The sequence below is a fragment of the Myripristis murdjan genome, chromosome 8 (genome assembly GCF_902150065.1).
Source record: "Myripristis murdjan chromosome 8, fMyrMur1.1, whole genome shotgun sequence".
In the NCBI taxonomy this organism is placed as follows: domain Eukaryota; kingdom Metazoa; phylum Chordata; class Actinopteri; order Holocentriformes; family Holocentridae; genus Myripristis; species Myripristis murdjan.
Window position 1 is genome coordinate 6,042,622 of NC_043987.1, and position 22,982 is coordinate 6,065,603.

A 22,982-nucleotide genomic window follows, 5' to 3' on the forward strand; every position below is an offset into this window, starting at 1 on the left:
AGAAGAAGAAGAGGGACATGATTCAGTTTTGCCTCTGGAGAGGTGTGGGATGCTTTTCACAAAATAATTAATCATAAAGAAAAATAAGATGAGATTCATTTAAAAACAAAAATACCATCTCAACACGCGTTTCAGCTCTGCCTCCACACCTCTGTCCGTGCACGGGGAGGGGGGGCGTGGCGTGCACCGCAACGTCACTGATCGGTATATAGGCTGCAGCTGTGGCGGCGGGCTCGCGCTGTGAGACTGAGCACTGAGGACCGGCGGCGCGCGCTCTCACACTCCCCACAGTCCCAGCTACACACATACACACACACACACACATCCACATCCACACAGATACGCTCACTCACACTCCCCAAACAAAGAGAAGCACGCGAGGCAGGCAGGCAGAGCATCCCACCCTTTCAGTCGCGAGCTCACAGTGCAGAACCCCCACCCCCCCATAGTCAGACCCGGTCCAGGCTCGAGCGCGGAGAACCGACCATGTCGACTAACGGCGCTGCTAACGGAACCAGCGACATGCTGCAGATCCAGTTCGGCCTGATCAACTGCGGCAACAAATACCTGACGGCCGAGACGTTCGGCTTCAAAATCAACGCGTCCGCCACGAGCATGAAGAAGAAACAGATCTGGACCCTCGAGCAGAGCGGCGACGAGGCCAACGGGAACGTCTTCTGCCTCAAGTCACATCTGGGCCGGTACATCGCCGCGGACAAGGACGGGAACGTCACCGGAGACAGCGAGAGCCCCGGGCCCGAGTGCCGGTTCGTCATCACCGCCCATGACGACGGCCGCTGGTCGCTGCAGTCCGAGCAGCACGGGCGCTACCTGGGCGGCACCGAGGACCGGATCATCTGCTTCGCCCAGACCGCCTCGGTGGCCGAGAAGTGGAGCGTGCACATCGCCATGCACCCGCAGGTCAACATCTTCAGCCTGACGCGCAAGCGGTACGCGCACCTGAGCTCCAAGGTGGACGAGATCGCCATCGACCGGGACGTCCCGTGGGGGGTGGACTCCATGATCACGCTGGTGTTCCGCGAGCAGCGCTACCACCTGCAGACCTCCGACAACCGGTTCCTGATGAACGACGGGAGCCTCGTGGCCAAGACGGACAAGAGCACGGGCTACACGCTGGAGTTCCGATCCGGGAAGGTGGCGTTCAGGGACTGTAGCGGGAAGTACCTCGCGCCCTCCGGCCCGTCCGGTACCATGAAGTCCGGCAAGAGCGCGCGCGTGGGCAAGGATGAGCTGTTCGTGCTGGAGCAGAGCCACCCGCAAGTCGTGCTCACCGCGGCCAACGAGAGGAACGTGTCCACCCGACAAGGTAAGAGGTGTGTGTGTGTGTGTGTGTGTGTGTGTGTGTGTGTGTGTGTGGTGATGGGGGTCCAGGCCTGTTGGTGGCGGGTGACAGCATGGTGTGTGTGTGTGATGGCAGTCATAGCCCCTGGCAGAGGAAGGGTTAACGTGATGGAATGTCAGACTGCAGCCCCCCTGCAGCCTACACACACACACACACACACACACACACACACACACACACACACATACATTAATTTGGAATGTAGGGCATGAGTAGATGACCTGAATATTCTCAAATAGCTGGGGTCTCTGTGTGTGTTTGCTCATGTGAAACAATGAATTGTTGGAGGACAGGCATGTATACAGTGCATGCATGTCCTCATGTTAAAAACTCACTGAACACACACACACACGCACACACACACCATACTTCCATATATTAAAGTGCAGGCCAACAGCATAAACAGATGCTCATATCACAGGCTTTAGTTAAATCCTGCAGTTTTGGCCCCTAACCATTTCCACAGTTGCCCATTCCTGTCTTTCAAATATGGGATTTTTTTTTTTTTTTTTTTTTTTTTTTTATAGCTAGAGCTGATCTATGAGCACATCAAAACACTCTGTATTCCCACTGGAGCCGTGACATGCTGGAAAGGAAACATCACAGTCAGCAAGCAGAGATGCACACTTTGTGATTATACAGTCATATGTTGTGGTTTTTGTTTCCATAGTCACTCGTTTACAGTCACTGTTGTCTTTTCCTGCTTTCAAAGGCTGCTTTACAGTAAAGTGATGCAATTTTCTGGACGTATTACTGTTTTGGCCGTTCTATCATTTGCACCTACGCTCTTGGTCATGAAATCCCCATTGGAAAAACTGTTTATGTGAAATCTCCTGTGTGTAAATCTCCTGTGAGAGCACTAATAGTCATCCCTGCAGCATCACCACAATGTTGATTATTGAAGGATTTGGTCAAATATATAGTGTTATTTGTTTTTTTCCACACCACCCAGCTCTAGTCTGCTGCTGCTCATAATGGTCAGGACTTTCACAAAGTGTCATATAATCAAGATAATCATGTGTTTGTTTTTTTTTAAAGTTGTCAAGATAATGATCATGATCTAGCAAAACTATCCGAACTATGATTTCAGTCACGATCAAGTTTGTTTTGAAAGCGTTCCATTTGCCTGCAGCCGTGCAATCAACTTCAATCCCCCGGTGTGTTAATGTCATACATCGCACAGTAAAGTACAGAGTGTGGAGTTTGAGTGACACTTGAGACAGATTCAGGGCAGGTCTTCATGAGGGGGATTTCTATATTGTCACACACGTAGGGCTTGTCTTTACACACAAACACAAGGTGTGCTGTCTAGTGGAGCCTCCTTCTTTGATAACAGCTCTGTGTAGGAATAATGATCAGTTTTCAGGTTTTCAAATCAAACCAGAGCTCGTGTGTGTGTGTGTGTGTGTGTGTGTGTGTGTGTGTGTGTGTGGATGTTAATGGCGTCCATGTGTGCCTGGTCTGCAGCTGCAGTCGAGTGGGCAGAGGTACAAACTTGTCTTCCTCCTCCTCCTTGTCTCCCTCCTTCCTTCCTTCCTTCCTTTCTCACCCCTCCTTACTTTTAACACTCTGTCCTTACCTATCTCCTTCCATCCCTCCTTCCTTGTCCCTCCCTTCTTCTTTCCATCTCGCTCATCCTTCCTTCCTTTATGCTTCCTCCACCCATCCTGTGTTGACACCTTTCTTCTCACTCCCTCTCCCTCCTTTGCCTCACCTCCATCCAAAACTCACCCTGCCAAGCCATCATCCTCCATCACCCCCTTCCCTCTCCAAGCTTCATGCCTGTGTGTGTGTGTGTGTGTGTGTGTGTGTGTGGTCATCAGTGGCTTCAGTCATATGATGTTAGTCATGTTATCGGATGATTTGGTGACCTGATTAGATGAACCATGCTCTGGCTAGGGCTTTAGACCCCCTGGTATAGCTGACAGTGGGAGCACACACACACACACACACACACACACACACTTAGCCCTTTTAGTCAGGACCCAGGGGGCCTGAGGCACGGCTGCTATTGATTAAAGATTATAAAGGGATGGATAAATTAGACAGAAAGGGCAAGGAATTAAAAAAAATGGGGACAGAATTGACATAAAATGGCACAAATTGACAAATGTTTCTCCAAATGAATGAATGGGATTGCAAATACTTAAGTTTTCCTTTGTACATTAAAATGGCACCCAAATTCATCAGTATCCCACCATCAATACTTCAAATCCAAAGGATTAAAAATCAATTAATTTAGCAGAAATCGAGTGAAAAACAATATGTCTACTTTTGAACCACATCGGGTTTTAGCCCAAAATACGCCTATTTCAAGTCTTTGAGTTCCCCCAAACAAGACCTTGAAAGGCATTTGAAAAGACCTTGAACGCCCTGTTGGAGTGAGGGTGCTCTGAACCCGGCGGAAAGCGAGTGAGAAAAGCCTTCCACCTCAAACTAAACAAGATTGCAAAAGGAATGTGCCTAAGATTTAGGAGGAGATGGAGAAAACAAGTAAGAGAGCCGAGTGACTGTGGCGCTGACTGTCTGCTGTAATGAATGATAGGAATATAATTGATGGCCTCTGAGCCTATATTTAGCTTCTGGCCCGAGGATTACACTGGTGTGAATACAGCGCGGTTTCAGTGGTCGCTTCTCTTTGCAGAAAGTATGATCTGTTCTCTTTTCCCCCTCTCCGCTCGCTTCCCCCGTCTCGCCCTCTTGCTTATTTGCTCTCTCGCAGCTTTATTTACTTGACATAAACCGTAATATTGACCAGCATCCACTTTCTCGGTAAGCACATAGCCGCTCGACGACTCCTCCTCCCCTCTTGTTGCTCCATCTGACACAAAATGGAGGCCAGTTCTAAGGCAAGGACCCACAAAAAAAAAAAAAAAAAGCTTATGTAATGTGAAAAACTAGAGAATATGCTGATTTCAAACAGACCCACTGGAAGCAGATGATGAAATGCACCGAAATGAGATGAAAAGGACTTTGTTAATTCACAAGGAAACAATTAGATTGGCGTACGGCAGATGCTTTGCTCCATTAGATTATGTTCTCAATTATGTTTTGTGCGATGAAATGCCTCGGCAACATTTTCCTAATGCAGTTGTTCAGGAGAAGTTGGAGCACAAAGCTAGCAGCAGAGGTTTTGACCATGTCATAACTGCACAGTATTGTAATGCTAATACAGTCAATATTAATACATTTAAAAGGAAGTTATCTTTGGATTTATACACAAGCAAGGAGTCAGAATTTTAGGATGACAATCAAAGATAATATTTATCCATGGGCCATGTGGTAGTTTATTGATCACCATTGTAATATTCTTCCTCCACATGACTCAGTGTCTTGCTCAAGGACACTTCAGCAGGGTCAAGACCGTCTCCCTTCTTACTAATGCCACTCTGCTGCCCAAATCTACTCACAATGAGCAGGAGTTTCTAATCTTTTAGAGGAAGACAGGATTTAGCCTGCCAACAACTGGATCATTGTAATGTGGATTAAATGCTGAGGGAAATTAAACTGGCTCCAGATGTTTCAGACCGACAGCTGACGATCTGGCTGCTTTGGCCCGCTAGCCCCGTCTCCGGAGCGGCTATTTGCTTTGCAGACCTGAGCCAAGATGGCGGTCGAAATTGGGTGGCTTCCATTTGCAGCCCAAATTTTTTTTTTTTTTTTTTTTCCCTTTGACGTAAGCAAGCTCAAGTGGGTCAGTCGGAAGCTGCTCTGTCCAATCCAAAATGTTGCATTTGGGACGTGCACCCATCGAATATTTATCAGGTTCATATTCGTGGTCAACAGAAATCCAGTCCAGGCGTCCTTTCATTTCACTGAGGGGGGATTTGGTGAGGCTGCCAGATGTGCATACATGCACGCGGTCATTCATGTGTCACCATTTACATGCAGCATAGTGCTCCATCAAAGGACCACAGCAGTGATTTAGTTCTCCACGTTTTACATTGCAGCAAATCATGCAGGCCTACTAAAATTTTGACACATCATTAAAACCCTTGATTTGGTTTGAAGAAAGTTTGAAGTCTCTGAGAGTTCATTTTCATATCATAGTGGAGTGAATTCATTTGGCAGCATCTCTCCTCCTTATCGGCCACCACTGCCTCTCTGGCTGCCGACCGCTCAATAACTGGTGAGGAGGCCTCTGATTGGAAAATGAGTCAATATCGGTTCTAGTAAGTGACATTTGCCCCGGTAAAGGCACTGCAGAATCAGATTTCCCAACAGAGGCAATCGGTGTTACAGATTTTCTGAAGCTGTAGCTGTCTGTGGATTTTTGTTTTGAAACTCTTAACATTGCATGGATGCAGCCCATCCCATCCCTCCAGTTTCCATTATCCTTGGGTGACTTGTTCTTGCAACATTTATAAATTCCATTAATCTGACCATGTGCTGTTGCTCATTTCCTGCTTGGGACATCCACTGTCTTAATCCTTGGAATGGCGATGGCCACAATTCCCCCCCCGGAGGCTGTTTTTAATGACCCTCACATGGACCGAGACACAATTATAGTCCGTTAGCCCAGAGCTCAATGGCCTTTTTAAGTGGCTTGCTGCCCCCTGAACTGTAGCGTAAATGTGGGTGAAAACGGAGAGCCGGTCGGGCTAAATGGACGAGAGACCACCACGTCCTGCTGGCTGCTGGCAGCTGAGAGTCCTATAAGGGTTAGATGCAATTATAGACTAGACCCCCCCCCTTGGTACTGGGCTGGTTTTTGGGTCAGAATAGTAAAATACACAAACCTTGTTGTATATTTTAATGTACAAATTTTGAATGAGGAGAAGGACAATAAGAAGATGGAACCCTAACCCCCCCCCCATTCCCCTCTTTGTTGCTGTTTTGTTGCGGTCGGTTTTAATTATCTGTTTTTTCCTTTTTTTTTTGTTTGTTTTGTTTTTGCATATATTTCTTTTGTACTGTATTATAATGTTATGTTTTATTGTTTGGATTTTTCTTGAAATTTCAATCGTTAAAAAAAAAAAAAAAAATACACAATCCGGTGACTCAGATAAGACAGTTTCCCCGCTTAAGGATGTGAATTCTTAGTCTGATTTCAATTCAATGTGCAAGTCACTCGTTAGTGATTCCGTGAAGAATGTTTCTTTTTTTGAGATTCAGTTTGAGTTTGTAAACGGCAATTTGATGATGTGACTCAGCACTTTTAGGTAAAATTTTATGTCCTTTAAACAAACATACAATAACGTAAGCCTCTCCCTTTTTGTCTTACATGATAAAAAAAAAAAACACCCCAGTGTGAGGTGTATTTAAGAACCATGAATGAGACATTTCGATATCGATTCAGGCTAAAGCTGGAGTGTTTAATATTGCATATTTCTTTCAGCTCATCAGTGCAGTTGAATCCTCAGAATTTATACTTGATCATCGCCACGCCTCTGTCCCTGCTGCGTTTGTCGCGGCAGTTGAGGCGGTGCATCTTGAACGTGGGATGCCTTCTCAGCTGACTACATGCTGTAATGAACCTCCAGTCTGTGAATGGAAACCTGCCCAGTCATTTGGATTCAGAATCACTGCTTAAGGCGGATTCTTGTGCGTCTTTGCCCCTGCAAGACGGTGCCAGCTGCTCCATAAGCAGGCGAAGAGAGACGAGGCAACCGTGGCTCCATTTTGTGTCTGGCTGTGATTCAGCACTGAAACCCGTTTTGTCTGCCTCACCACCCGCTGGCAGGAAATGAGACACACACACACACACACACACACAGACTGTTCCCACTAACTAGACACAACCCTGACCTTGACCAGCATGTGTTAATCCCTGCAAGGTGAAGGGTGATGATTTGCTACCTCCACAACATACCAATATAGTCACACACACGTACACACACACACACACACACACACCCACCCACCCACACAAATGAACCTCCTACTGTACAAAATAAGCGAGGAGGCCATCACTTCATGCATCATGCTTGTGCTCACTGGCCTCGACCGGGTGTCTGCTGAGCTTTAATATGTTTATGGACCTTCAGTGTGTTTGTGTATTTTTGCTGTGTGTGTATATGTGTGTGTGTGTGTGTGTGCTGTCAGCAGCAGCGGCTGGGCGTGTGCCAGGAGAGCCGCCCCCGTGTCCCTCTGCAGAGTGCCGGGGAGGCTCTCCTCCTTAATGTCCTGTGTTTTATTATGGCTGCTGTAGAGCCGGTCTCCAGCGTGTCATTCTGCTCCACTCCGGGTGTGTCCGCTCACTAATGCCCACTTAGACGAGCAGTTTATGGTCAATTTTGCAACGGGGTGAACAGAGAATCGTTTCAAACCCACTCAGACTTGCCTCGGCCACAGCGGCGCATACCTATAGTCTGCCCCGACCTCCTTTTCAGCGGCTGATTCTTGAAATATTCATATTATACAAACATCCATTTCACAAACATCCATTTCAGAATACATACTAACAGGGCCAGTGTCACAAGTGAAATGGTATTTCTTTTTCTCTGATTGGAAGTTTTTTCTATCATGTAGCTGGAGCTGGGTGATATGTTGATATCAGTATCATTTTATGAGACTAGATATCACAATACCATGAAATGGAAGGCATGTGTTGTCTTTTTAAAGGCTGCATTACAGTGAAGAGGTGTCACTCACCTGCTTAGTCATCATATCTACATTACTAACAGTTGTTCATCAAATCTCTAGTCATCCCTGCAGTATTGTCACAAATGACCAATATCAAGATATTTAGTGAAAGATATCATAATATTTGATTTAGTCTGTATCACCCAGCCCCACATGCAGTACTATATCTGTGCTAGTTTTGCTTCAGTGTTGATCTTCCTTTGAGCCTGCCTGGTATTGGCTGATCACGGATGAATGAATGAATGAATGAATGAAAGATTTTATTTTCGAACAAGCATACAAACAAAAATAAAATAAAACATATGTATCTGTTCGTTTGCATATATATACAAAAGATTTAAAAAAAAAAGACAACAAAAAGAGAAACAGATAAACAATATAGTGTATCTTGTTCGAAAAAAGGAGTAGGAAGAAGTTTACACTTCTTTATGCCTACCCCTTTTTAACTATTCAGATATATCTGTATTGGTGTATGTTGGCCAATATGCAGTGATATGAAACATTTTTTGATAGAGTATAATGCAGAAAAAGATGCTTTGGATTATTTAGAAATTAATATTTGATTCTCTTCCTTAATTCAAGTTTAATTAATATATATTAAGTTTGATATGTAGATCTATACTTTTTATATGTATTTGTTCTTTATTGAAATCATCAGCAATTGACTGATACTGAACAGTACTGATGTTTAGCTACTTATTTGTACTTTATTGTTTATGGGTTAGGGTTGACATTGTATAAAAAAGTTGAATATTCTTTAAAGTTATTTGTTAAGAAACAGCCTTCTGTGTATCTTTGCATGGTCATATCTGTGCACAAGCCATATTGTAGAGGTTTATTTCCATTCCAGCTGAAAAAATCACTATCGGCTGCCATACCGCTGATTGATGAATTTGTCCCTCTAAAATCTGCATCAATCTCAAACATCCCATCTCGGCTAGGCGCTGACCCTCATGCTATCTGTTCTGTCAGCCACCCTCGCAGTGTGTGTGTCTGGTTTTGACCGGTCTTGCTGCTCAGTGTGTGTCTGTGCTCTGATGCTGGAGTGGGAGTCCATTACTGTGGTATGCACCGCTCGGCACTGTACATACTCTTTAAAGCTGTGGTGTGTAAGTAATGTGTAGGCTGGTACTGGTCATAGTGTGTGTATATAAATTATATGAGTGTGTGTGTGTGTTTTTCTGGAAGTGTGGACCAGAACAAAGACGGATGATCTGGCATCCCTGTTTGTGCCCCAGCTGGTCGCCTCCTCAGTCAGGCCTGCTGAACAATAGGTCACACACACACAAAGAGGACACAATTGCACTTGATGGGATGGCGTGCTCGTTGGTGCAGAGTCCTGCTGGCTCACAGCGGCCCATGCCAACAATCTGGTGCCTGCCACCATCAGGCTGAACGTGGTGGGCGGAGGGGACACAGAGATAGAGGTTGTTTTCAAGGGCTGCGTTTGGTGAGGCTGCTTGTGTGTGTGTGTGTGTGTGTGTATGCGTGTGTTTATATGCATGCATGCGTGTTGTGCTGTGCATGTGGTGCGGTCGCGGAGGATTCCACATGTGTGGTCACAGTCCTTTTGGTGTGGTTCTGCAAAAAGAGGAAGTGGTGTGTGTGTGTGAGTGCGTGGACCCTCTCTTCCTCCTATTCCATTAACACAGTGAGCCTGAGAGCCTGTGTTCCTGATATGACACACACACACACACACACATAGCAAAACCCTCACCAGGCTTGGCCTTTCTCAGGTCATGGCTGAGGCTACATAGACTTCAGAGGGAGTATTTCAATGTGTGTGTGTGTGTTTGCTTTTCAAAGAGGAGACACCAAACCTCTGGCTAAAATCAGAAGGGCAGAAGTCGTCGATTATGTCTCTCGAAATTCAGGATTCCTTTATTGAGATTAAGTCTGGAATAATATTCCAGCTGCACTGAGAAAACAGGATTTAAAGAGATACACAGAAACCATTCGAGTAACAAAGTAAGACTATAAATACCGACAGTGACAAAGAAATAAAACAGACTGTGAGAAAGATTGTGCAACTGTGTTATGATTGTAGTCAGCAAAATATTGCACCAAATAAATCCTGTCCTGAACTCCCCTGCTCTTGTCTGTCTCTTTTTGTTGCTGCTCACAAAATCCGTCCACTTCCTTTTGCTTCCAGAGAGCCAAATGTCCCACTGTCCACCCCTCGCCAGATACAACAACCCAAACAGCCAAACACCACCGAACTGTCATAAAAAGAGCCTGGTTTGTAAATTAATTTTGCGAGGCCAAAAAAAAAAAAAAAAAAGCCTGACAGCAGCAGATTTTTTGAGCGATAGTCATCTCCCCCAGGTGGGACGGCCTATTCAAACTCCTCAGCCTCTCGGCGGCGGGGTAAGCCATGCGTAACAGTTTGCCGAGCAAAATGCAAAATATGTACATTGTCAGTTTCCTGGTTTATTTTCCTATAGTGAAATTCAGGCTTGATCTTTATCTCTCGGTTAACATTTTTTGTGTGGTAGTGCTCGAAAGGGCAAAACATGGAGTCAGCACTGGCAGGTTGAAGCAAACGGTTGGATACTTTGAAGAGAGCTGAGCCCAGTAGCAGCAACTTTGTGCCAATATTCAATAGTTTTAAGTTTGACTGTCCTCATGCCAAAACATTAGAGGTTGGCTCCATCACATGGGATAAGCCTTTGAACCAACATTTAGACCATCATGTGCCACTCAAACTCTGTCACAGACTGATGACGTTACTTTTGGTGGGCAAGGCGTGGCCGGTGACACATACAGTAGGGGAGAGTGGGGTAAGTTGTGCCAATTTTTACTTAAAGTGCCTTTAAAGCGAGGGGATTACAGTAATGCCTCCAACTAAAATATGCACATATAGTTTAGGATGTTGTGCATCCCTGGGAACAATCACTTTGGATCTTATATAAACTGTTTGAGAAATATAGCTTTCGAAAAAAAAGTGGTTTTGTGGCACAACTTGCCCCTGGTGCGGGGTAAATTGTGCCATTAGAGAGAATACACTGGAGTAAATTGTGCCATTGATAATTGAAGTAAAACAGATCATTTTAATCTCATAAATGATAATGCTATATAAAAGCAAAACAAATTCAATACAAAATTATTTATTTAACATTTATTTATTATTTTAACAAGATCACAGGCCACTTTTCTATAACAAGGCCTAGCGCCACATGAACACATTCCCAGAACAAAATAAAAATTCCAAAATGAGCACCTGCAAATTATCTTCATCTGAATCTGAATAGTTTTAGTGATCAAAAGTAAGAAGACAATGTACAATAACAATAAAATACAATAAAGTAATATATAGTATATAACCACAAGTTGTTTTGTTTTTGAAAAAAATGCATCCCCCAGCTGTTTTGAGCTAACATCATGCTAACTGTATAGACTCATGGTGTAGCTTACTAAAGTACTAAAACCTGTGTGAACTGTTTTCAAAGTTTTCTATAATTGTTCAAACAGCAATCAAAAAAACCTTGATCATAGAAATTTTACTTTGGAGGGCAAAAAAAATGTTTTTTGAACTGAAATGTGCTTTCCTCTCAAGCCATGTGTCTCCCTTCTTTGCAGGATGAGTGAAATGGATGCCTCTTCAAAAATGTGTGGTCACATGACCAACTTCTTCTATGGTTTTCTAGATAACAGGGGTGGCACTACTTGCCCCTTGGCACAAATTACCCCACTCTCCCCTACTGGTCCACTGTTATTGCTGTTCGTGTAGAGTGTTGAACGGACGGGATGTTTATGGAAGTGTAGGAAGTGGGATGCTTGAACGGTAACTGTACGGTTGCGTTGGCGCAGAGGGCCACCTACATGGAACAACTGGTGACCACAGGGTAATTTCTTGTGGCCGTGTGCCATCAGGCCGTTAATGCCAAACTCCAGCCACCTAATAGTCAAATCATCACACTGAACAGCCAAATGTGATCCTACTGTGGGCGCTCGGAGTCCAGTACAGCCCCACTTGGCATTTTGGTTTCATTTCCCATTCAGCCACTAATCTCACTCAGATAGAAGCGTCCACCAAATGGTATCTGCCCTCTCCTTCCCCTGTCAGAGGAAATGAATGGGCTCCTATGTGCTACTGTATGAGTGCCTGTGTTGGCCGTGCAGGAAGCGGTGAGGATTAGCTAAGAGTTCAGGCTCGTTTGAGTTATCGCCCGTTAGGTAGAGCGGGGATGAAACGCATAAATGTTCCAAACACAAACACAGGAAGAGCCGAGTCGCCCCCCCCCGCTTCTTGTAATGCGTTTCTCCAAACCATCCAGCTCTAAATCTCCGTTTCATCCACTTGATCGTTTCTCTCTTTGTCTTGAATTCTTTACCTCTCTCCCCCTCACTCCTTCAACCCGCCTCCACACACACACACACACACACACACACACACACACACACAGTTCATCTCTGCGCCAGGCAGTCGATTACTGCCATGTGGTTCTCATCTTGGTCGGTTATTTTTCCTTCTCAATCATCTGTATGTGTGTGTGTATGTGTGTGTGTGTGTGTATCCCCACATATTTCTGCCGAAACTCAATCTGTCCTCAGAGGCCGCCGTTCCCAGGTTGAGTTTAGTTAGGCGCTGGACAAGACAGGAGCCGTTATTTTCTCAAACACAAAAGGCAAGCAGTCGATTTTTTTTGTGTGTGTGTGTCAAACAGGTTAGGTAACTCCTCAGTCGTAACACACACTTGACTAACACGGTGGAGGAGTGTTATTTTCATTACGTCTGTGTGTCGACTTTGAAACAAAAGGCAGCTTGTGGTGATAGTGTGTATGGACAGACCATATGTTGTGTTCAGGGGCAAAAAAACAGCGTCATGTATCACTGTGCCCTTTACTCCTATGGTAAATGTAGTTTCCCTCACCCTGCCTCATATGCTTAATTACGTGATGTCCTGCATTTCCCAGAATGCCCTTCAACTAACCGCAGAGAGCAAGCCTGAACTTTTACACGACAGTTGAGAGAGCAAAACTGATCAAAAGATCCTTTTTCCACTCAAAAAAAAAAAAAAAAAAAAGCAAGTGTGCCCCCCTCCAGTTCCAAATGCAGTGTGTTTGTGGTTGTTGTTTGTGCAAGGCATTCTGATCTCTTGACGATATCTTATTTAGCTTCCTCAAGTGGATTTTTCTCTCTGTGATGATGATGATGTTGAATGCTGGTGCAAAATAGTTGCCCTTTGATTTTGGGGGATTGACACTCAAATCAGCCTTTTATTATTCGTTTTTTTAGCTCCCACTGTATGAAATGGCTACATTTGGCCAGATACACATGAAATGACATACAGTGCAACACATAACCAGTGACTGATTTGTTAAACAGTGTCAAAGGGCTTTGTGGTGGATTTTCCTTTTTTGAATGTGGTCAGCCTGACGACGTGAGCCACCCGGGCACCACGGAGAAAGGAGAAAGCTGGAAAAAGTGAGATGGAGATGGGGTGGGGGAGGGTCATGCATGACAGGCAGACGGCTCGGGAGCACATGAGTCGGGCGGTTTGTTTTCTCAAACACGTTTTTCTCTCTTTCTTTCCTTCTCTCTCTCTCTCTTTGTCTCCATCTCCGTCTCGTTCTGCACACATTTACACAGCCTGCCCTGCGGCTATACGTCCATCCACACCATGACCTCATCCTCTACAATAGTACACATTGTCCTACATGAAATGTGTGTGTGTGGGAGAGTGATGTACTCGATGGCTGTGTGTGTGTGTCCATCCATCCTATATGACTCATGTTTGTTTACCTCTTTGTTACTCTGGAGTGCTCCAAGTGGGACTGATGTGTTTTTAATGAGGTCTGGTGTTCTTTACATATACAGCAGGATGTATGGACACACACACACACGCGCACACACACACACACACACACACTCTTTTGGCACTATGGATTGAAAGCGGCTTTATTTGTTGTAGAGGCTGAATATATGAAGATTCCTGTTTGGGTTTTTCAGCTACTGTTTATTGTGACTGACCACCAAGGGTATTAACCCTTTGAACTGTTGGTTGGGTCTGGCTGGAGTATGACAGATGTGTGTGTGTGTGTGTGTGTGTGTGTGTGTGTGTGTTGTCTGCAGCTGTGCAAAATCCTCCTCTAATCCCGGCTGTCTGATGTTGCTCATTTACTACGTCTGATCCTCACTAGGATGTATGGTGGGATGTGCATGTGTAAGATGTGATTTGGATCTGGACCGTGTGTGTGTGTGTGTGTGTGTGTGTGTGTGTGTGTGTGTGTGTGTGTGTACACATCTGGTCTGCTTCTCTTGTTCCCGCTGATTTTCACACACACCTTCCCTATCCTGCAGCGCCGACCACAGATGACCGACTAACCCGTTTCCCTCCAGCTAATCGCTTCCCCATTCCTCTGACTCCGCCCAGGCATGGACCTGTCAGCCAATCAGGACGAGGAAGGGGACCAGGAGGTGTTCCAGGTGGAGATGTGCCGCGAGAACAGGAAGTGCGCGTTCCGAACCGCCGCCGGGAAATACTGGACCCTCACTGCCAACGGTGGACTGCAGTGCACCGCCTCCACCAAGTGAGACGTGACACTGCACACACACACACACACACACACACACACACACATATATACACAATGCTAAACATGAGATTTGGCTTTTTACCCATTTTTAAGCATTTCAGCCTCGGGTGTGAATCTGAAGATCTTAATACTCAAAATCTCATATCCATGAAATGACAGTGACCAAACCACCAGACAGCAGGCTTTCGTCATCATTAGTGGACAAATCTTGACAAAAAAGTCAATTTATATTATTTATTATTTATGCCTTGTGATTGACTTGATTCAAAGCATTCAGTTTATTTATCAGTACATTGGTGCAGCTGAATCAGCAGAAATTAACTGATGCATCCATGGGCAGTTATAAAATGTGATCATGTAATCAAGCACAAACACAGTAGTTATATCCAACAAGTAACACACACACACACACACACACACACACACACACTGAGCATCACCTCATCTGCTCTAAGCTCCACACGTTAAATACTTAAGACTCACTAGAGCCACACCTGTTCCATTCTGTCCCTTCATTGTTTCCTCAAAGGCCGTGATTGTGCGCTCCAGACTAGTGATTTTGTGTGTGTGTGTGTGTGTGTGTGTGTGTGTGTGTGGATCTTGGAGAACCTGATACCAGCCATCACAGCTCTTAGGCTTTAGTCCTCCCTGGTAATTTGAGCTGAGGCATGACGTGGGAGTTTAGTGTTTATTGCTTGGGATAGCAATGTGTGTGTGTGTGTGTGTGTGTGTGTGTGTATGGGGGGGCGATTATTTGGGCAAAAGTGAACCTTAAAGCATGGTAGGTTGAGTGCCTTTCGGTGTATCCTGAGAAGAGGTTGCATGTGGCCTTTTTTTTTTTTTTTTTAAATGTCCAGTGAAATCCAGGACAGAGAGCTGGGTGTTAACCCCTAACCTTTGACCCCTGACCCTGTGGAGCCCAGTGCTTCCCTGTGAGGCCTGTGAGACTCTCCTCCAGACTCCTTCTCCTTTCTCTTTGTGTAACACTCTGGCCAAATATCGAGACGTTTGAGTTCACAAATGGCTTTTTTTATAAAATGAATGGGTGAAAGGATTTTTTCATGAAATAAAAATGAAACAAAGTTGATTCCCCATTCTTTTTTTATGGGTAGGGGTCTCTAGTAAGGCAGCATGTCCCCTGATCTTTGCGATGTAAAGCCCAAAGATGCAAGATGCACATCCCACGATCAATGTGGAGCTGTATGGAAATACACTGCAAAAACTCCAAATCTTACCAAGATTATTTGTCTTATTTCAAGTCAAAAATGTCTTATTACTAGTCAAAATATCTCATTACACTTAAAATAAGACATGATCACCTCAGAAGTAACTTGTTTTTAGACAATTGTCTCTTGTTTCAAGTGAAAATTTGCTTGTTTCATTGGCAAAATTTGTTTCTTGTTTCTCGCTAATTTTCACTTATTTCAAGTGAATTTTCATCTTTTTCCACTGGCAAATTTTGCCAATGAAACAAGCAAATTTTCACTTGAAACAAGAGACAGTTGTCTAAAAACAAGTTACTTCTGAGGTGATCATGTCTTATTTTAAGTGTAATGAGATATTTTAACTAGAAATAAGACATTTTTGACTTGAAATAAGACAAATAATCTTGGTAAGATTTTGCGTTTTTGCAGTGTACATGCTCATATAATCGATTGAGAGCGCAGCAGCACTCTGACACCAGACCAAATGACCGCCGTCTCATTGTGAAGATAAAGTAGAGCAAAGGGTCATGGACCTCGTGGGATCGCAGTGTGGAAAGGGCTGCAGGAAACAACTGAATTCCCCCGCCACATTCTTGAGATTTGACTCAGTCGGCTGCTCGCAGACAGAAACACATCGCGGCTCCCTCTCTTTCTTTTCAGCCTGTCTCCTCTCGACGTAGCTCCCAGCTTCCCCACTAGTAGGGATGGGCGTATCGATTCTGTGGTATCGATATATCGATACTCACATGCTACTCATTTGGCATCAATTTCCTTAAACAAATATCGATACTAACAAATAAGAATTGGGAGTGCATGCACAACTTTCAGCTGTTTTAGATTGCTTCCTTCACTCACTATGTGCCGAGACACTCCTGTGCGGTGTATTGAGCTGGGTGACGTCCCTACAGCACAGCCAGCAAGAGGGGCTCAAATGCGGGAGCCGGAGGAACACAGAAAATAATGGCAGATCGGTCTTTTTTTCATTTTTTAACAAGAAAAGTGCAAGAAAACAACAATAACGGTGAAAATGTGCAAATTTTTGTTCATATTTAATTTATTTCATTCATATTTATGTTATTTATTTTAATTTTAGTTTTATTATGTATTGGCCATAATAGATATGGTATAAATGGTCTGTATTTGTCATGTAATTTGTCTTAAATGTAATAATATTTTGAATGAAAAAAACTGCCAATATGAAATTATCAGTATCGATGAAAATGCAAGAAAAAGTATCAGTATTGTATCAAATCCTAAAAGTGTGGTATCGCCCATCCCTACCCACTAGCGCTCTTAAGAGGAAGTAAGGCAGGAAAATGAGTGTGTGTGAGTGACGTGCGGGGTTTAGAGGACAATCTAATACCCGTGCTAAAAAAAAAAAAAAAAACAATCCTACGCAGCTCTGCCATGTGAACGGATTTAACAAGCGCCTTAACGCATCTTCACCAAAGAATGCGAGTGAAGCTTATACCCTCTACCGTTTGGTCTAAGCCCGCTATCCAATTACCTCACAATTACCTAAGCTCTTGATAAAACAGCAGGCGTTGCTTTGTGAGAGCTGACTGTGTACGTGTGTGTGTGTGTGTGTAACCAGATAAGCAACCACATCACTTTCATTGTCACCCTGAGTCCCCCGTGTTTGTCTCTCCCTCTCAGGTCGGCTAATTGCTACTTTGACATCGAGTGGCGTGAGAAGCGTCTGACTCTCCGGGCCGCCAACGGGAAGTACGTCGCCGCCAAGAAAAACGGCCAGCTCGCCGCCACCATCGACACCGCAGGTCAGTGTGTTTTGGCCCGAGTCGCCTTGCCCCGGCTCAGACACGACGTCCCAGTCCCCGACACGTGAAATAGTGACTTGATGTTCCAGTTGTTTGTGTGCCTTTCGTTCAACATCTGTTTCTCAAGCTGCCTGAACTTGGCTGTTGACTTGCTGTGTTTTTACTTTGTTTTAATCTGTTATATTTGTTTTGCCGCTGCCCGATCTAATCTTCTTTTCCCCACAAGTTAATCAAGACACTCTGGCCCACTTTCAGAGAAGCTTTACTCCGTGAGGGGGAGCGCTCGAAATCAGCAAAATGACCAGATCAGACAGCCGCGCTGTTCCATAACCTTGTGCAACGAGTGGAAAGCTTCCTAATCACGCTGGTCAAAGAATAAAGCCCCTTTTGCAACTGTGCAGAGTTCATGCATATGCAAATTTAATTAATTTTGCCCACATGTTAATTTATAGCGGAGGCCATGCACATCCAGATTGCAGTCATTTCGCCAAGACTTCACAACACCCGTTCAAGAGAAATTATTGCAGCACATAGAGGATCTTTGGCGCGGCGTTTACCAAGACAAAACACAAAACACTGGCAGCATCACCAGCGAGCCGGGGGGTTTCTGCCCTCCAATCTCAGATCAGATCAGAAAACGCCCCAATTATAAAGGCGACTGTAGGGCCCGGGGGTGCCAGCCTGAGCGGATTAAAGCTGGAGCATGACAGCTCTGCTTGTAATTTGTGATAAAGGCGGCTGCTGGCTTCCGTGGCGCACTTTGAGGGCACGGCTTCATTCGCATTCGTTTCCTGGTGAGCAAAGCGCCAACTTGGGCCAAGTGAGGCGCCAAACGTTCCGCTAATCCGTCTCGTCCGCCTGCAGGTGAGTCCGAGGAGTTCATCATGAAGCTGATCAACCGCCCCATCATCGTGCTGCGCGGCGAGCACGGCTTCATCGGCTGCAGGAAGGTGACCGGGACGCTGGACTCCAACCGCTCCTCCTACGACTACTTCACCCTGGAGTTCAGAGACGGGGCCTACAGCCTGCAAGGTGAGCGGCTCGGCCCACGCCGGCATCCACAGCAGACGCGCTCAGGTCACCTAAACCCAATAAACACAATACACACTGCAAAAACTCCAAATCTTACCAAGATGATTTGCCTTATTTCAAGTCAAAAATGTCTTATTCCTAGTCAAAATATCTCATTACACTTAAAATAAGACATGATCACCTCAGAAGTCACTTGTTTTTAGACGATTGCCTCTTGAAACAAGTGAAAATTTGCTTGTTTCATTGGCAAAATTTGTTTCTTGTTTCTAGCTAATTTTCACTTGTTTCAAGTGAATTTTCACTTTTTCCACTGGCAAATTTTGCCAATGAAACAAGCAAATTTTCACTTGTTTGAAGTGAATTTTCACTTGAAACAAGTGAAAATTGTCTAAAAACAAGTTACTTCTGAGGTGATCATGTCTTATTTTAAGTGTAATGAGATATTTTGACTTGAAATAAGACAAATAATCTTGGTAAGAGTTTGCGTTTTTGCAGTGCAGCTAACCGTAAAGCCTGTAGCTCACCTGCATGGCTGCAAACAGACACTTGCTCAGGAGCTCTCCCACAGGCGGCAGATTGCTCTTGTTTAGCGCAGCGTGTGGAGGGACCTCCCACAGACACATCAGGGATTAAGTCGTTCATTCTCTGAGCGCTTCTCATTATAGACTTTTATTCATAAATGAGGCGTTGCTGCCAAAAAGAGGGATTTGACTCAGCTGCTGCCTTTACATTAAGTGATTTACGTCAAAAACAAAAGGAGTTGCAAGCCTCAACCACGCCTCATTCTCGCTCTCTTGTTGTTCATCCCTCCTTCCCACACACAACCTTCACTCTTTGACTCTTCCTTTATTTCCATCACGTACATGCCGATTTTCCTCTCTCTGTTGCACCCTTTTCCTTGTCTCCTTTCACCTCACCCTTGCCCATCCTCTATCTGCCATTTTTGACTATTTGCTATTTCCTCCCTTTTTTGCCACACCCTTTTCCTTTTTCCCTTTTTTACATCCCCGCCTTTCACCCTTTCTTTCCTTTCCTTTCCTTGCTTTCCGTTTCACTCCCTCCCTCTCCTCCAGACTCGACAGGTAAATACTGGATGGTGGGCAACGAGCAGTCGGTGGTGAGCAGCAGCGACGCGCCCGTCGACTTCCTCTTCGAGTTCTGCGACTACAACAAGCTGGCCGTGCGCCACGCCGCCGACGGCAAGTACCTCCGCGGCGACCACGCCGGCGTGCTCAAGGCCAACGCCGACGACCTGGAGACGGCCACGCTCTGGGAGTACTGAGGGAGGAGGAGGAGGACGACGCCACGGCGACGGGACGTGGTCGCTGCTGCCGGCGGCGCGGGACAGCAGCGCCACCCGTCCATGCATCTACCTATTACCACCCCTCACTCCGTAAAAAAAAAAAAAAAAAAAAAAAGCTTGGCATCCCCCTCCCTTCCCCGCCTTTATATTATCTCTTACTTATGACTTTTATGTTGATGAACTGCACAGTGAGAGGAGGAAGGCGGGGCGGAGAGAGAGAAGACCCGTTCTTCTCCTCTTCCCCTTCCTGTCCTTCATCTCTCCTTCCTTCCTTCTCATCCCACCCCTCCCCTTTCCAGCTCTGCTCTGCAGTGCCGACCTTTTTCTTTATCTGTTGCCATAGTTACCGTGGGGCTGTGCACTTTCTCCTGCTCCGATCTGGTTTGCTGCTCAACCCGCCACTCACTCCTCTCCGAGCCTTACGATCCCCCCTCCCCTCCCCTCCACCCCCTCACTCGGCCGCCCGTCCCCTCTCCCCAGAGCAGAGCAGAGCCACCTTAAAGAGCCCCTCCTCTCTGAACGAACCCCCCACCTCGTCCCTCTTATTAGTCTCTCTCTATTGTCTGTGTGAGCAGCACATGGTGGCAGTATTTATGGTGTCTGACCTGGTCTGGTAGATCTGTTTCCTACCTGGCCTAAAATCTTCTAAAACAGATTCTCTACTGGATCAAAAAAATCTAGTGTTACTGGATCTAGCTGGGCTGAAATAAAGGGAAACCTCGTCTTGTGGGTCTGTTTCTGTGAGATAGGGTCACGTAGAATTTTTTTTTTTTTTTAATGTTGTCTGGAAGTACAGCTCTCTATCACGCCAGGCCTCGTATGTTTGTTTCTGGAGCAGGCCTCTCTCCGTCGCCTCTCTCTGTGTGATGATAATGTGATATAACTGGAGTGGATCTGCTGATAATGATGATGATGATGATGATAAAGATATCGAAGATGATGTAACTGACGGGTTTGACCCCCCACCTCCCTTCCTCTTCGTCTCAACTGTAAGGTATTCAGTTGTGAACCAGTTTCCTGTGTCGTTCTCTGGGTGTGTTCTCACCGGTCGGCAGGGCGAGGCTGAATTCCCGGAGCAAGCGGGATGTAGGAAGTAAAATGGGGAAGAATTCGCTCTGCCACCTTTTTCCCCTGCACAAACTAAAAAATATTATTTCCCCCAAAACAAGCAAGAAAAGAATCATTTAAAAAAAAAAAAGTATTGCGCAGTCACATATGTTTACTGCACTCTCCTGTCTTACTGGAAGAAACACACGGACACACGAGTCGCATTCCTTTCTTTTTCTATATCCAAGGCACAGACATTATCATGGGTAGGCGTAGGTAGCCATAGCAACTGGAGTCGATTCTTTTTGAAAGCTGCTTTTTCGAGCCCCCCCCCTTGTAAGCGTAAACGTAAGCCTCACCTATGGCCTGATCTAAGCCCTTTGATACTGGACCGACAAACTGTCCTCTCGTCGCCTCAGCGCGGCCCAAAACTGGAAAGCGGTGCTCTTCACTAAGTACCTCGCAGCATCTCCAACGCCGCGTTGCGCGCGCGTCTCCTCGCCCCCGCGCAACGTGAGCTGCGCCTCTGCCCCTGCACTCGGAGAGGCCCGCCATAACCGAGAGACCGGAAGAGTGACCCATTTACCTAAATCTGCTTCTTCTCCGTCTTTAATCCCCCCTCCCCATCTGCACTGACGCGGCTGAACTTTGAGCGATGCCGTGACCGCCTCTGTAATCTCAATCCTCTCTATTGGATTTTGATGATCCGGACTCATCAGTGCAGGTGGGCGCGGGGGGGGGAAAGCCGAGAAGAACATGACTTTAGAGCGTTCGCCGATGCACGTTCCGCTAAACGTCTCGTCCGAAGAGGTGACAGTCGTCTGCAAACGGGGAAGTTTTTGTCTGTGATGCCAATCTCAGTCGTGTAGCACATAATGCGCCCGAGGGTCCTGACCTCAGCTCGATGTTAACCCGCCCGCTCGCTCAGATGACCGGCCATGGCCATGACCCCGGCTGGTCGATTCTCTACCCTTCAGCGGCCGCGGTGTCCTGAGACGCATCTCTCAGCAGCGATGATCTCTGCGCATTGATTTCTCAACACCGCAGAGATCATCTCCGCGCCGAGATGCTTGAGGATCCGGGTCTTAAATGAAATGGGTTCTTCATCCATCATCCACCGAGCGCTCCCTTGACGTGGAGATCAATATGGAAAGCCAATCGTTTCAGTGCTGTTAATGCGGCTGACGTTCACAGCCAGTGCCTCATCAGGTCCAAATTATTTCCGACTGACCGTTTCTAGCCAAGAAGGGTCGAGAATCACAAGCGGGTAAGGCGAGCGGTTCTCGGTGCGTCCGAGGTCACCGAGGTCTCGACAAACGGGCGTTGGAAGGGTAAACATGTGGTAATGACTGTGCCTTACTCTGAGTTTATGGGCAGTAGGAAAATAAAAGAAGAAAAAAATAAATAAATGATTTAAAAAAAAAAAAAAGTCCACATCTTTGCTTTGTACAACTGGAACTTCCTTTTGTATTATTATTTTGTATAATTTTTTGATATCGTGATTTAATCTTCCTCTCGTGCCATTGGTTCACCTGAAATCCAACGACCAATAAAACTGGGATTTGGAACACTATACTCTCGTGTCCCTCTCTTCTCATTGTGATGCTTCATCCTGTGTGAGTTTTAGTTTTTTTTTTTTTTTTTTGGTGCTTGAGGATGTTTTGATTTTTTGATGATGATTCCTGATGTTCCCTCCCTCTCTCAGGTCACCCCTCAGCAGATGTTTGCTCCTGCATGATGAACATGCGCCGTCAAAATCCCAGCCTCCACTCGAGCTGCTCGGTTCTCATGTAATCACGGTGCTGCACGCCTGGTCGCCGTCCAGTTTGGGACCACAGCAGCTCCGTGTGCTTGTCCCACTTACACACACACACTTTTTCCCTGCCTGCTGAATAGAGCCTTTGTGCTGAAACGTTTATTCTGGTGCAGGGAAAGGGCAACCCCCTCTATAGAGAGACAGAGAGAGAGAGACACACACACACACACACACAGAGAGTTCAGGGTGGTAATGTAATGATGGAGCCTCCAGAGCAGGTCTTTAATCCATTTTCCCCCGTCAGGCTCGTAGATCCCAGAGGAACACCCAGCGCTGCAAAACAAACACACACCACCCCTCCATGCAGCCCTGC

The 22,982-nt window shown here is 45.7% G+C and overlaps 1 protein-coding gene across 1 annotated transcript; it reads left to right on the forward strand.

The window, feature by feature from the left end:
• The first annotated feature begins 249 nt into the window (after window positions 1–249).
• Window positions 250–22,426, forward strand: fscn1a (fascin actin-bundling protein 1a). Its single transcript, XM_030058179.1, has 5 exons — window positions 250–1,327; window positions 14,326–14,482; window positions 17,350–17,471; window positions 18,336–18,503; window positions 19,577–22,426. The coding sequence occupies exons 1-5, from the start codon at window positions 487–489 to the stop codon at window positions 19,783–19,785; spliced, it is 1,497 nt and encodes a 498-aa protein (XP_029914039.1). The 5' UTR covers window positions 250–486; the 3' UTR covers window positions 19,786–22,426.
• The last annotated feature ends 556 nt before the right edge of the window (window positions 22,427–22,982 follow it).

Coding starts and splice junctions, on each gene's coding strand:
- fscn1a (XM_030058179.1), top strand. CDS start 487: ATGTCGACTAACGGCGCTGCTAACGGAACCAGCGACATGCTGCAGATC. Junction 14,483..17,349: donor CAGTGCACCGCCTCCACCAA/GTGAGACGTGAC, acceptor TCTCCCTCTCAG/GTCGGCTAATTGCTACTTTG. Junction 18,504..19,576: donor CGGGGCCTACAGCCTGCAAG/GTGAGCGGCTCG, acceptor CCTCTCCTCCAG/ACTCGACAGGTAAATACTGG.